Genomic DNA, 14,957 nt, shown 5'->3' on the forward strand with positions numbered 1-14,957 from the left:
TCGGCGTGACAGCCTGGCTTGTTATTAATTACAAGTCCTGCTATGCTGAAAAGAAAACAGAAAATAAGCAGAGACCCAGTGGGTCCAGGGGCTACTGAACCTGACAGTGTACTGAAAGAGGCAGAGACGTTCCATTTGTCTGGGAAGCACCATGCGTACTGCTGTTTGAGAGAAAGCACTGGACTCGTCATTCAGTAAAGACAGGGTTCTCTCCCACGTGTAGCCTGAATAAAGCCATGCTTGGTGTGTTGTAGGAAAAGCGGATCATGTCCCTGGATTCGGCCAACACCAGGCTGATGAGCGCGCTGACCCAGGTGAAGGAGCGGTACAGCATGCAGGCCCGCAACGGCCTCTCGCCCACCAACCCCACCAAGCTTTCCATCACGGAGAATGGTGAATTCAAGAACAGCAGCTGCTGACGGGCCTGACGGCTAGCCACACTGTGGAAGGAGGCGGAAGGAAGTGGAAGGCTCTCCTGTCCTCAGCTCTTTACCCAGCCTCTTCCAGGTTTACAGGACGTTGCTACTTCACAGTGGCAATGTGGTGAGAAACTCTTGAGGGAAGAAAGGAACCTCGTCTTTCAGGGCACACGGCGAGCACATGGCAAAGACTTTCAAGGTTGATGCTTCCCCCCGTGTCTCTGTGTACATAGGGAACTTAGTTCTGGGCCATGTACAGAAAATACAGCTGTAATATACCAGAAGGAAGTGAATAATGTAGATTACCTTTTTAATTATTGCTATTTTTATTATTATTGTTTTCCTCTTGTTGGAAGCACTGCAGTTAGAGGAGAAGTAGGAATTATGTGTGAGTGAGGAACGTGCCTGTGGTTCAGTAGGTAGAGCCCAAGTGTCCGTCTGGTAGAAGTACAGGGAGTGCGTAGGACATCGTCAGAACGCATTTTTCAGGGATTCACCTGCCAGTTTGAAACCCCACTCTGGCCCCCTTTGCCCTTTAGGGAAACATGCAATATCAAGACCTATATGAAACCGTAATTCATCCCACTGATCAATCAAAACTGGTTCTGGTCGGACAGCTAATCTTATTTAGGGATTCGCTGTTTCAGAAGACACAGATAAAAGCTGTTGCATCAAAACTGGACTTGAGGAAGAGTGATTTCTATTGAACTCTTGTCAACATGTTCCCTCCTCCGTCTCTAGCAGATGAACATTTTCTGTTTTAGATAGGGGGCTTATTTTTCAACCCCAGTTGTAATAAAGGGTGTTCTTTTCCTCTTAAGAGTTTACAAAACTGTAACAATGTGTCTGTACATACCATCTTCATCTTCACACATTCACTGCCCTTTCCTCCCCATGGTGGGAGTAATCAGCACCAACAGGGTTTCCTCTCCCCAGCGGGGTTATTCAGAATGCTGTCCATAAGCCACCCAAAGCCAACACCCTTTCTTCCACACCGTAAAGGGCTAACCTTACCATGGCAGGAATCTCTGAATGTTCCCTATTTAAAAATTTTTCTACTTGTAAGTTATCATTTTATTTGGCTTAAAAAATTTATCCATTTTACTAACAAAACTATGGGCAGGGTAATTTTATCTCCATCTTTAACTTTTAGGTTGCTGCTTCTTCCTCTTAGCCCCTCAGTGACATTTGGAAAGGAAATCGTTATTATCATGTTCTTAGTAGCTTTAGCAATAATGGCCCAGTTTCAGCAATTGTCATCCATGACTTGTAGGACAGAAAAAAGTCATAGAAACAGGTGTATTTCCTTTTTCCAGAGGTGTGAAATGTTACCTCGAATGCAACATTGAATATCAGAAGTGTGGAATGTTTCATTAATTTATTCATTATAAAAAACCTTATATATAAAAAATATATATACATATATATTCACACATATGTACATATAACTACACAAATAGGAAAAGTTCATGCCTTCTGTGTTGTCAGATAAAATGTTAAAAGGGTCTTGAATCTCTTTAAGCAAGATCTAAGCAGTAATTTATATTGAGAAAGCAACAAGGTTTCTCAAGTAAGTTGATGTCTATTTTAAATGATAATGGAAGGAAATGTCTTTAGAAGACTGGAGATGGAACCCCCCCCACCCTCCCCCAACAGGGAACCCCCTGCATGGAATGTCTCTGCATAACAATCTTCGAGGGAACAGGAAAACATATATGGTGGATGCCCCTTACATTCTGAGGCCAGCACCAAGACTCTTGTCCACTAAGTCCCAGACTTGCATTCCAACCTCTGGAGCTCTTCCCCTCTTGGGTAGATCATTGTGTCAGACCTTGCATTTCAGCAAGGCCCCCTAGCCCCCTGCTTTCTTCCTAACAGTCAGTTTGTGCCAGACAGAGATCTACACAGTAGCTTCTCACTGTGCTTATCTGATCTGCAGGCTTCGTGTCCAGTGGCTCTGGCACTTCTGTATTTTCTCAATATTTATTTAACAAATATTACCTTTTTCCTCAAACTTGAGGGCACACTTTTTCGCCAAAATCCCTTAAATTAATAAGAAAACGAGTTACTGATTCTGAAGTGGTATCTATCCTTTGTTGGAGGAGAGGGATGTGAAAGAGAATCTGTCCTTGCTTGTGGCTGTTCTGTGCTGTAGCCATGTTCGATCCAGTCTTTGTAAAAGCTTTCAGTTGTGTGCCACAGAAAACCCACAAATAGGACTGTCAGTTTTGGTGGCCTTAAGTATGTAATGTGGGTGATGTTTTGCATTAAGGTTTGGAAGCACTCAAGTGTTGCTTATGGATTATAAAATTACCCATGTTCTGAAAATTACCTATGTTGGAAATTGAGGAGACGCTTAAAAATCAAATGTGTTTTTGATGAATGCAATATACATCTCACTTTGTTGTGGGAGCTCCTTTGAGGGCTGTCTCCATGAGAAGATTAAATGCCTCCAAATAGTTGGAAAAATTATGCAACCCTCTACTATCAGGTTCTCTTGAATGAAAAGAAAAAATAGTAATGAAAGGATTAGAAGTAAGCTCCAGGTTAAGTTGTTGCCAGATGTTAAATTTTAGATTGTCCATCGAACCTTTTCCTATTCAAATTTTTTTTTTTCTGAGTGTTTCTTTAGAGAATGCTATAATCTATAGAACTTATCATGGAGGTTTCTTTTTTTTAACTTTGGAAAAATGCAGCAATAGATGATCATTTTTATAGCGGTGTTTAATTGGCTTGTCTTTGACACAAATAGGCACAGACCTCTGTGTCACGTGGTTGAGGAAAAGCAGATAGATTCAGATAGGCATGTCTTACACGTGTTTCCCTCATTGTGGAGTTCAGGATAGGCAGGGTGGAGTGGAGTTTGAAATTCAGGGGGAAGTACTGTCAAAGTGTTTGTCTAGCTGGCCACTGGACTTAGCCATTAACCAGGACGGTATTGGTAAGATTCAGGAAAAGAGCTTCATATATTTGCTGTTTATGTTACTGGAGCAATAAGCTTTCTGCGGAGAAGCAGCAGAGAGGGTTCCCCTTCCATCAGGTCATTGCAGTCTCTGAGTCTCTGCAGTAAAAGCCATGAGGGGAGGATCTGAATGGGCACCTGTTCATAGAACAGCCCTGGAGAGCTTGCTGTGTCCCAGGCACTTTCACCAAGGGGCTGCTTGGGTCAAGAGCAGTCTCTCCTTAGGGGGCATGCGGTCAAATGAGGTCGTCATGCTACTGCAGCTTTGTGCTTTTTTTCACTTAGTATCTAGCTGGTCAGAATTACTTTCTCTGGTCTGCCTCCTCCTTTCTCTATAGTGGTGAAAGAAAGATACCAGTTCCTTTCTGAAACTATCAGCATTACCTACATGCCCTTGAGAATCAGCCTAACTTTAGGAGTACACTTTCAGATCCTGGTCTACTCACAGCCTCTGTTTATGGCTCTGTGGCTCTACAGAGCCCTGGCTCTGACCCCGTCCTCAGAGGTACACTGGTTGGGGAGCAGAGTTCTTTTTGGGAAATTCTAGAGGACAATTGCCATCAAGCGAGTTTGCTTTCGTATTCATTTGGCCTCCGTCTAGGTTTAGTGCTTGTTATCTCCAGTGTGGAGTTCAAGAAGCTGGTCATGGGGCTGAGCTTGGGGAAGGAAGGAACCCTCTTCAAGATTACCTCAGTCCTGGGAGTCCACTCCATTATGACTCTGAGTCCTACTCAGGCTTGACACCAGAGTAGACTTGTCACTGTGCCAGACCCAACCGCTCCAGAGGCCATACTCATTTTCACTGCGTTTCCAGCTACCCTTTTGGGGGCTACCTTCTCCTACAGATGTGGAAAGCCAAAAGATCTTTCTCTGTCTTCCTCCCCTTTCCAAGTCTGGTAATGAAATCTTCTGCTTGCCTTAGCATGAGTGGTTACCCTCCCGCCCCGGAACTAGGGCCCAGAACCCGGGATACTTTGTGTTTCATCACTATGTCAATTGAAAGGGACTTATTTTACTAGTTTCTTAAAAGCAAGAGATGTTGGGGTGTTGAATTTTTTTCAATAGAATCTCCCTGTGTGTTGGAATGATTGTTATCAGTTGTGGAAGCATTCTTTCGTTGGCATTATTCAGTTATGAATGCTCTTGAGTTTAGGAAGGACAAAGGTGAAGAAATGTGAATGAGATAGAATATATATAAAGAAGACCCATGCCTGGCAGTCTTCTCAGTAGCCCAGTGGTTCAAAGAAACAGGAGGACTTAGATCCCTTGCCCACTCTTCAAATACACAGATAGGGAAAGGAAATTTCTGTCAACAACACATACACACCCACATAAAACACACCATTCCTAGGGCTTTCTTTTTATGAATGTTCATCTATTTTATAGAGCAATAGTTCCCGAACTCTCTTGAGTTTTTAGGTGGTTAGGTTTTATGACAGTCACTCTATCCTCTTTTAAAATGTACTATATATGTGTTATATGTATATATAAGTTAAAGTGACTTGAAATCGATTTGGTTGACATTGTCTCAAGAACAGTATCACAGCTGATACCATGGGGAGTCACAGGAGGTTGCACACCACCCATCTGAGGGGAGGATCCAGGAAGAAGTAGCTTTGATTCTGATCGGTTCATCCTCAGGTGTTTCAGCAAACTACCCAGCAAGACTTGGCACAAGCCAAGGATGGGAGAATGGCCTTTTCTGCCCACATCTCAGCATGCATTTTAATTTCCTAATCAGTTGTTATTTGTCCTCATTTGTCCCTAGGAAATGTTTTAGTTTAAGACTTAACACCAGATTTATCTGTTATCAAGAGATTTCCCAAGAAACTGTGTTTTAGGGGCCTCCCTCATCTATGTGTGGGTGTAAATATTTATGAATAAATACTGTATTTATGTCATTTCCAAACTTCTAGTGGGAAAATGTTAATTCCCAATTAACCAAAAGGTTAAATATTAATTTACTCTTTGGCCACTATCTTGCAGGAAAGTTCAAATAAATAGTAAAGGCTAAATTTGGACTGGTGCTTAGACATTTCCTAGTTACATGAAAATTGACTGAAGTAGACAGCAGCACATTAACCTGAATCACACCTTCTAAATTTGATTGTTTTTCATCTCCAGGGCCTTAAGTGTGTTAATACACACACACACTTGCTATGAGTTTCAAGCTGCTAGGTCTGGGACTCGAACCTCAGTTAGCCATGTGGGAGTCCAATACCTAAAAGCAAGAGATGTTGGGGTGTTGAATTTTTTTCAATAGAATCTCCCTGTGTGTTGGAATGATTGTTATCAGTTGTGGAAGCATTCTTTCGTTGGCATTATTCAGTTATGAATGCTCTTGAGTTTAGGAAGGACAAAGGTGAAGAAATGTGAATGAGATAGAATATATATAAAGAAGACCCATGCCTGGCAGTCTTCTCAGTAGCCCAGTGGTTCAAAGAAACAGGAGGACTTAGATCCCTTGCCCACTCTTCAAATACACAGATAGGGAAAGGAAATTTCTGTCAACAACACATACACACCCACATAAAACACACCATTCCTAGGGCTTTCTTTTTATGAATGTTCATCTATTTTATAGAGCAATAGTTCCCGAACTCTCTTGAGTTTTTAGGTGGTTAGGTTTTATGACAGTCACTCTATCCTCTTTTAAAATGTACTATATATGTGTTATATGTATATATAAGTTAAAGTGACTTGAAATCGATTTGGTTGACATTGTCTCAAGAACAGTATCACAGCTGATACCATGGGGAGTCACAGGAGGTTGCACACCACCCATCTGAGGGGAGGATCCAGGAAGAAGTAGCTTTGATTCTGATCGGTTCATCCTCAGGTGTTTCAGCAAACTACCCAGCAAGACTTGGCACAAGCCAAGGATGGGAGAATGGCCTTTTCTGCCCACATCTCAGCATGCATTTTAATTTCCTAATCAGTTGTTATTTGTCCTCATTTGTCCCTAGGAAATGTTTTAGTTTAAGACTTAACACCAGATTTATCTGTTATCAAGAGATTTCCCAAGAAACTGTGTTTTAGGGGCCTCCCTCATCTATGTGTGGGTGTAAATATTTATGAATAAATACTGTATTTATGTCATTTCCAAACTTCTAGTGGGAAAATGTTAATTCCCAATTAACCAAAAGGTTAAATATTAATTTACTCTTTGGCCACTATCTTGCAGGAAAGTTCAAATAAATAGTAAAGGCTAAATTTGGACTGGTGCTTAGACATTTCCTAGTTACATGAAAATTGACTGAAGTAGACAGCAGCACATTAACCTGAATCACACCTTCTAAATTTGATTGTTTTTCATCTCCAGGGCCTTAATAAGAGTGTGTTAATACACATGACTATTTTACAATGATAGCTCTAAATAATTTATTTTTTATTTCAAGAAAGAGAAATACACCTTAGAAAAACAAAACCCAAGATTTTATTTTATTTTTAAAGCCATATTTTTGTGCTAGCAGCACTTAGATTGTTCCATATGTGAGACCCATCTCTGCGTTTCATTACCTGGGTTTGTTCTAAAGAAGATTTATTTTTGTTCTGTGAATAATTTTTGATGGTTCTTGTACATGTACAGCTATAGATACGTTTGAGGTCTTTTATTGATATTCCTACAAAGAATACGAATAAACTTTAACTTTAAACATTTCAGACTAAAGTTGCTACTGTATTTGACATCTTACTATCACCTCTGGCAAGCGTCTGAGTGCTTAGGACACCTGGAGAAAACATAGGCAAGGACAGTACTCTAAAGCTGTATTTGAACATTAAGAACAGTGCGTCTTAGAATTTCCCACTTCACAGGTAAGAAATTCTGAGGTGTAGGACAGGTGACTAGCATACCACATGTTAGGATATGATGGTGCCCTTAGAGAGCTCCTTGCTGGAGAACTTTAAATCTCTTCAATGCCTTGTTACTGGTGAAGTTTCCTCCGGTTTTTTTGGGAGCGTGGTCCCATTGAATTTCCTAGACCACCACCCTCTTCTCTTCATTCCCCAGATAGATGACTGGGGTTTGCCTTTGGGACTTCTGCTGCATCATCCTTGTTTGTGTGTCATTCTCAAGGATAGTGTTCCCCAGCACCCCTCCTTCTCCTGCTTGCCTATTTCCTTCCACATAGTTCAGGGTGCGGGTTTCCTATGGTGTGGTTTTCTTTCGTGCATGTTGTAGGTCTATGCCTCTTGGCATATAGCATGTTATTTCTAATCCAGTTCTACTAAGATTTAAAAAACTAAAATTCTCTCACAATCCAGAGACAATCAGATGAAAAAGAAACTGCAGATCAGCCGGGTATGCTACTTTCTGTTTGCTTCAAAGCCAACCCATTTCAATCTGAATTGCTCATCACCTAATGTCAGCTTTAAGACTTCTTGAATCTGAAACATCAGAAACAGAAACTGTTGATGCTATTCTGTGACTGCAGAGGTTTTCAATCTAAGATACCACACACATATCCTTTACGACCATCCCTGCCCTTGAATGTGTGTTATCCTCTCTCTAGTGGCCCGCCTGACATTCGCACCTCCGCCAGTGGGAAAGCACATAGATCAATTTTGTTAGCCAGAAAACTAAACGTTTAATGACAAAGTGGACGAAAGTAAATGACTAAATCAGTGGTTTTCATTCTGACTATTCATCAGAACCACTGAGAGTTTTGATTTTTTTTTTTTTTAAAAAAAAGAGGCCAAGCTGTGGTGGCACAAGCACTAGGGTACTGCTGTGCAAGGCTGGGGCCACAGGGGAGGCCCGGGTTCATATCCTAGACCCACCCAAACATATACCACCTATAGTCCTAGTGAGGTGAAAGTCTAGGTCAGGGGATCACAGCAGCAAGAACCCATCAGAAATGCCTCTCTTGGGCCATCCCTGTAGCAACACAGTGGTTAAGCTTGCACAGAGGAAGTCAGATCCCACTTGACTGACTAGGGTTCATATCTCAGCCCTGTCAGCTTCACTTGGGGCTCATGCAAGTGTGCCCAGGATCCTGACGGGGTAGAGTCTTGGAGAAAGAAAAATTGCACCATGACTGAGCTCTGTTGGAGGGTTGCTTCTCCCCTCCCCTTTCTCCCATGCCCACACACATATCCTCCTTATGAATAAAAATAAACTCAAAAAAAAATGCCTCTCTCCCTCCTACTCTCTCTGTCTCTCTCATACATGTGTGTGCATGCACACACACACACACTCACACACACACAAATGGAGATGCCTCCTAAGCTCCACCACTAAGGAATAAAATAAAATTTCTCTAAGGATTGGAGTTGGTCTTTCTTTTCTTTTCTTTTCTATTTTTATTCTCTCCAGAGGATTCTGCCTTCAGCTAGGATTAAGAACCACTAGTCTATTAAAATGGGTGTCTATTAAAATGTTTTCTGTCCCTATTCCTGAACTGGGATGAGGCAGGTACATGTGTTTCCTTGCTTCTACCTGGAATTTCAAATGTCGCTAAAACCAGTAACAGCATTCAGCTTTCTTCCACACACACCTTGTCCCCTCTGGTACTACCCTTTAACCTGTGAGCTGGAAATGCTCTCTATTCAAGTGGTCATCCCATTTATGAAATAGATACGTCCCAACAAAGCTAACCTGGAGGTGCGATTCCCCATTTCAACCCCGATGTTCCCATTGGTTTCATTTTAAAGGAGAAGGTAGATGATTCTGGCTCGGTGTCTGAAGCTGCAGTGAGTACACCCCCCCAGAGTGCTGAAGGGCCCAGGCCAGAACCAGGTATAGTGCAGTAGACCTTACAGAATAGACAAGGTAGAAAGTACCTCTATCCCCCCCCCAACCCTCCAGAAGTAGATTCTTGTCTTTTGCAGACGCAGTGCTCAGCACCACAGTTTTATGACTTGAAAGTCTGCAAAGAGATGGATGCCGAGTTGCAGCATTTGCACTTGTGTCCTCTACAGCCGAACGCACTGAAGGCTCGGCAGCCCCTCCGCCCTCCTGGCAGACACTTGGACGTGCTCGTGTGCATTTTCCAAAATCATGAGCACTTTGTAAGACCCCGCTGGCTCTGTGACATTACAGTACAGTATTGTATTTTTATTAGAGTTTGTAACTTGTGTGCTATACCTCCTTTATATCAGTAAAACTTTTAATAAATATGTATACATTAGACACACATGCACTACTGGTCTTTTTAGAAACATGATTTTGTGAAATTTTAGAATGAGTTGCCCAGGTGCTATTTGTTTAGCCTATAAATAAATTGCAGCAAGCTACCAGGTAAATGCCCATCTGTCTCCTTGTCTGTAAAATTATGATTTTTTTTAAAAAATTTTTTTGAGAGGTTTTCGCTATAGGGTGTGTGCACGCACCAGACAGAGACATAGAGACAGAAAGCGAGAAATCATCCCCCAGGGGGGATGGTCATGCCGCAGTCCCTTCTCCTCCATTCTCCTCTCAGGATCTTGGGCACACACGCACACGCGCCCAGCGTGAGTTTTAAGCCACCGGGTCCGGGACGTGAACCGCGGTCGACTACGTGGGAGTCCAGCGACATAGCCATTATGCTAACTGCTGGTTCCCTAAAATTATGATTTTGACTAGATGATCTGTAGGGTTTGCACTAGCTCTGATATCCTATGATTATTATCTCATAGAATTGGAGAATGTGCCCTTAAGCCATGTTCAAAAATCAGCTTTAAGGGGCCAGCAGGTAGAGTGGAGTTAAGGCACTGGATCCCACATGGCCAACTCCACACGTGGAGTCCCAGACCCAGCAGCTTAAAAATCATGCCAGGTACATGTGCATGCATTCCCAAAATCTTGAGAGGAAACTGGAGAAGGGATTGCAGCATGGCTATCCACCCCTCCCCCGGAGGGTGATTTATCACTTTCTCTCTGTCAAACACACACATCCTATAGCAAAAACTAAAGAAAAAAAAAATTTTAATCAGCTTAAAGATTTTTCTCTCAGTATGTAGAAACAATAACGAGAAAAATAAAGTCTGAAACAAATGTATATTCAGAACTCTACAGTAATCGTACTGATAATAGCTGGTGTTTATTTTGCACCCACTATGTGTCAGACAACTGGCTCAGCAATTTATATGGAATATATGATTTAATCATAAAACCAACCATATAAGATAAGTATTATTATCGTTCCCATTTCATGAGGAAATTGAGGCTCCAAATAAGCTACTTGCCCAAGGTTACCCAATGAATAAGTGTGAAACCAAGACCCAGACGTTAGTCCTTCAAACTTAGGCTAAAAACAAAAACTTAACAAAAATTAACAACTCGGGAAACATTCTAGAAAGATCCTGGTACATAAGCAACCTGTCATCATGAGCTAAAGTGATACTGGGAACAAGATGAGCTAATTTCCCACTTTGTCTTAGCGGTCTTCAATAAAAATGCCTCGTCTTGTTAGGTCATCTGACTGGTCACTTAGAAATGGGCAGATGTCTCACCTCTCTCAGAAACTGGCCTTTCATCTCCTCTGGGTCCATGAGAGCTGGGATGGTAAAATCTGCTTTCAGGATTCCAAAAGGGGACCCTGAAAAAGAAAGGGCTACCTGTCCCAAGGGGAAATAATCCTCTTGCCATTTGAAAACTTCCAGTTCCTTCTTAGCAGTCCAGAGTGCCCATCGGACACCATGGTGATTTGGGGTTTCAAAAAGAAAGGCCGAGAGAGAAAGCGCTGAGCAGGAGAATACACAGCGAAAATTAGGACCAACCATCCAGTGGCTGAAAAGAAAAGAGCCCCGGGCCTTGGGCTAAGGCTGGTTCTCCTCCCACAGCCTGGCCACCTGGCAAGCAGTTATTTTCTGTCTCTGCTATATTTTTTCCTTTCTTTTAATAAATCTATCAGGTGGATGTTTCATGTCATGCTGGAGGTCTTCATCTCCCTTAGGCACTCTACTTCAGAAAGCTCTGAGCAAGTTCTGTGAGTCTGTAAGTAAGCCCAACCCTTGGGCACCCATAATCATCATGGAACTGCCACCTCATCATGGGGCCACTTTTTACCTCCTAGCGTTTTGGGGTTTTTTTTGGAAAGGTTTTCGCTATAGGGCGCGTGCACTCACTAGACAGAGACAGACAGACAGAGAGACAGAAAGTGAGAACTCACCCCCTAGGGGGGATGGCCATGCCGCAATCCCTTCTCCTCCGTTCTCCTCTCGGGATCTTGGGCACGCACGCACACGCACCCGGTGTGAGTTATAAGCCACCGGGTCCAGGACGCGAACCACGGTCGACTACGTGGGAGTCCAGCGACATAGCCAGTACGCTAACTGCTGGTTCCCTCTCCTAGCATTTGATGGCACCTTTGCGTAATTATCTCACAGCATCCTGTGATGTAGGTGGGGCCGTTTTTACTGTACTGTTGGTCCTCTGTATCCATAGGTTTGACATCCTCAACCACCCGCAGGTCGAATTTCCTCTGCAGTCAGGTGCTGGAACTGCAGCCATGGAGGGCCGGCTGTAAGGGACTTGAGCATCCATGGATTTAGGCACCTGCCCAGGGTCCCGAAATCAGCCCTCTGCCTGTACTAAGGAATGTCTGTACCCCTCGTGCAGATGAGAAACAGACGAGGAACTTGCCCCAAGCTTTCACAATAGTCATGGAGCTTAAACTGGAGTACACATTGTCATGCCTATTCCTGTTCCCAACAGGCCATGCTGTCTTTTTTTTTTTTTTTTTTTTTTTTTGAGAGATTTTCACTGTAGGGCGCATGCGCTCGCCAGGCAGACAGAGAGAGACATAGAGACAGAAAGCGAGAAATCACCCCCCAGGGGGGATGGTCACGCCGCAATCCCTTCTCCTCCATTCTCCTCTTGGGATCTTGGGCACGCACGCACACGCGCCCGGCGTGAGTTTTAAGCCACCAGGTCCGGGACACGAGCCGCGGTCGACTACGTGGGAGTCCAGCGACATAGCCATTACGCTAACATGCTGTCTTTTATAGAAAGGTCTGGAACACCCGGGTGCTGAGGAGTAACTCCACATTTAACTGCTGGGTGTTTAAGAGTGGAAAAAGCAATTACCTGATTGTGGTGCTGTTGTTTTTCCTTTAGACTCTGGCTGGGTAGGCGAGCTCAGAGGTGGGGCCTCAGTGGCAGTAGTTGTATCGCGCGTATCAGTGCCACCTCCTGCACTGGTCACAGCTACAGGGAAGAAAGAGGTTGTTACAGATACAGCCAGGGGTAAGGCCATCTGCTCTGGCAACTGCCCCAGTTAGAAGAGACAAGGACAGTCACTGCTGCACCCACAGCCGCTGCAGAAGCCACCAGTGTGGGGCGCGCATTCCCTGCCTGTCCCTCAGTGCACCCCTGACGGCAGGAGTTGTGAGGCTTGGACAAGATTGCAGGGTTTCTCCTCAGTACCAAGTTTTTTTAGTTCAGGCGTCCATACCCCAAGAAGCCAGTGCCCTTACAGTTATGCAGAGCTCACCCTAGCACTTGGGGACCCTCCACACCTCTAGCAAGCGGTGGCACCTCAAACCCAGCTGGGCCCTTCCCCAGCAGTCCCTCACCCTGTGTGGCTGGTGGTACATCGAGGCTTTCTAGCTAGACCCTGGCATCCTCAGCTCCCTCCTTTCCCTCTTGCCTGCTCTCACATCCAGGCATCAAAGTCCCATCAGTGTCTTGAAGATGTCTTCCTTTTTTTCTTTTTTCAAATACGGAAATAACCATATTATTTCTGTGGCAACATTATTATAAAATAATTGAGCAGAAGTATCCCTTCCCCATCACTGTTAACAGTTTGCTATCCATACACTTGAATTTTGTAACTCAGCTGTATACTCTACCTTATTCTCTTTAAACGCTGCAGTTTCCATCAAATGAACCATCGCTTATTCAAACAATCAGCTTCCAGCAGTATGAGGTCGCTTCCCACCCTTCACTATAATAAGCAGCCCTGTGCGTGGAGGGTACGTCTAGATGCCTGTGTCTCGTACTGTTATTTCCTTAATCCATTTCCAAGGGTAGCACTTCTGTACAAGAGGATGCATATGCATGTGTGCGTCTTGTCCTATTTCCTTAATCTACTTCCAGAGGTAAACTTTCTGTATGAAGGGGTACGCACGTTTCAAAACCGACATGCACTGCCAAAATGGTGGCACAGTTTCACATCCCAGATCACTGATTTTCCCATTTCATCAGCATTATTACCCTTTCAAATTTTTGCCAAACTGGTAAGTTAAAATAGTTTTGTGTCTTTTTAAAGTTTACGTTTCTATGATTCAGTGAACAAAGCTGAGTGTTTTGTTTTTCTAATGCGTTTGTTTTGGTATGTCTTCTATTGCTGTCACTTGTGCACCAGGGTGAAATCAATTCTCTCACGTCCCTCCTCCCTGTGCCGCTCAGGAACAGCGGTGCACTCACCCAGCCTGTGTGTGCTCTGCTCCTGGCCAGCCTCTCTTTTTGCCTCATCCAAACCTTGATAAAGTTCTTTAACGAAATAAGTGAATGTGTAAAATTCGGAAACACAGAAGTGGGGGACACCCATATCCTCGTCACCTGAACGTAATCCGTGAACAGTTCACGTTGCCTTCCAGTCCTGTAGTCTCAGCATCTGGGGATGTGTCCTTCCACCGCTGTTGTGACTGTACTATTAGGCGATTCACGCTCTCTCCATTTAGCTTCAATACATGTGCCGTCCCATGTCTGAACCACTTTGCTTCTGGAAACTAACTCTGACCATGTTGCTCACGTGCAAGGATCCTCTGATGGCTCGCTGACTGCAGGATCGAGTCCAGATTCTGGCCCCAGCCCACCACTTCCCCCTCATCCCCTGCTACCCCCTTCCCCACTATGTGGCCTGTGCCCCAGTCCACCCAACTGCTTGTCATTCCCCAACAAACCACGCATTGAACATCCATCCTTGTGTTGTCTCCTCTGGAGGAAGAACGTTCAGGTCTTTGCTGCCAGCGAATCCTCCGTTTCCTTTTGTCCAGTTTCCACCTCCCGGCAGAATGAGTGGATCATCCTCCGCCAGTTCCGTTTCTGCTGGAACTTCTAGTTGTCTCTGTTGGTCCCTATTACTAGGCTACATACGCTTTTTCGGAAACAGGAAACCAGGCCTGCTCGGCTTGTATCCGTCTGATGCCTCGTTCAGAATAGGTCCCCAGGAAATGATTGTGGAAATAACTCTCTGCGATGTCCAGTCCCTGCCGTGTGAGGTGCTGCGACCTCAGTCATTCAGTGTTGTGATCACTCATAATTGTTTATAATAAAACAAGAATGAGGTCAGCCCCGTCTGTTGAGTAAGACATCTGAACTGGGAGGAAGGAATGAGTCACTAAACATTCACTAGTGAATTGAGGTAAAAACGGTAATAGCTGCCTTTAATTGAGTGTCTGTCATATGCCAGGCACTAAACTCACACTGGACGCGTGTGTGTGCGGACCCAGTGGCTTAAACTCACGCCTGGTGCATATGCGTGTGTGCCCAAGATCCCGAGAGGAGAATGGAGGAGAAGGGATTGCGGCATGACCATCCCCCCTGGGGGGTGATTTCTCGCTTTCTATCTCTGTGTCTCTGTCTGGCGAGCGCACGCGCCCTATAGTGAAAATCTCTCAAAAAAAAAAAAAAAAAAAAAAAAAGAAAG

General features: G+C 44.0%; 2 protein-coding genes across 2 annotated transcripts in view; one reads left to right on the forward strand and one right to left on the reverse strand.

The window, feature by feature from the left end:
* RASAL2 (RAS protein activator like 2) overlaps positions 1-5,253 on the forward strand; it is a gene marked incomplete at its 5' end in the record, with an annotated part of 117,190 nt that extends 111,937 nt beyond the window's left edge. Inside the window, 1 exon segment of the mRNA XM_014583895.2 lies at positions 255-5,253. Coding sequence (XP_014439381.1) covers positions 255-419 — 165 coding nt within the window.
* A 364-nt stretch (positions 5,254-5,617) lies between these two features.
* The window catches only part of CLEC20A (C-type lectin domain containing 20A), a 22,675-nt gene continuing 13,335 nt past the window's right edge, over positions 5,618-14,957 (reverse strand). Inside the window, exons 9-11 of the mRNA XM_014583759.1 lie at positions 12,392-12,511; positions 10,816-10,901; positions 5,618-7,770 (exon numbers count right to left, since the gene is read on the reverse strand). Of these exons, the coding sequence (XP_014439245.1) occupies positions 7,690-7,770; positions 10,816-10,901; positions 12,392-12,511 (287 nt within the window). The 3' untranslated portion in view covers positions 5,618-7,689. The remainder of the gene's footprint in view (positions 7,771-10,815; positions 10,902-12,391; positions 12,512-14,957) is intronic.

This window comes from Tupaia chinensis, unplaced genomic scaffold, assembly GCF_000334495.1.
Source record: "Tupaia chinensis unplaced genomic scaffold, TupChi_1.0 Scaffold000074_1, whole genome shotgun sequence".
NCBI lineage: Eukaryota > Metazoa > Chordata > Mammalia > Scandentia > Tupaiidae > Tupaia > Tupaia belangeri.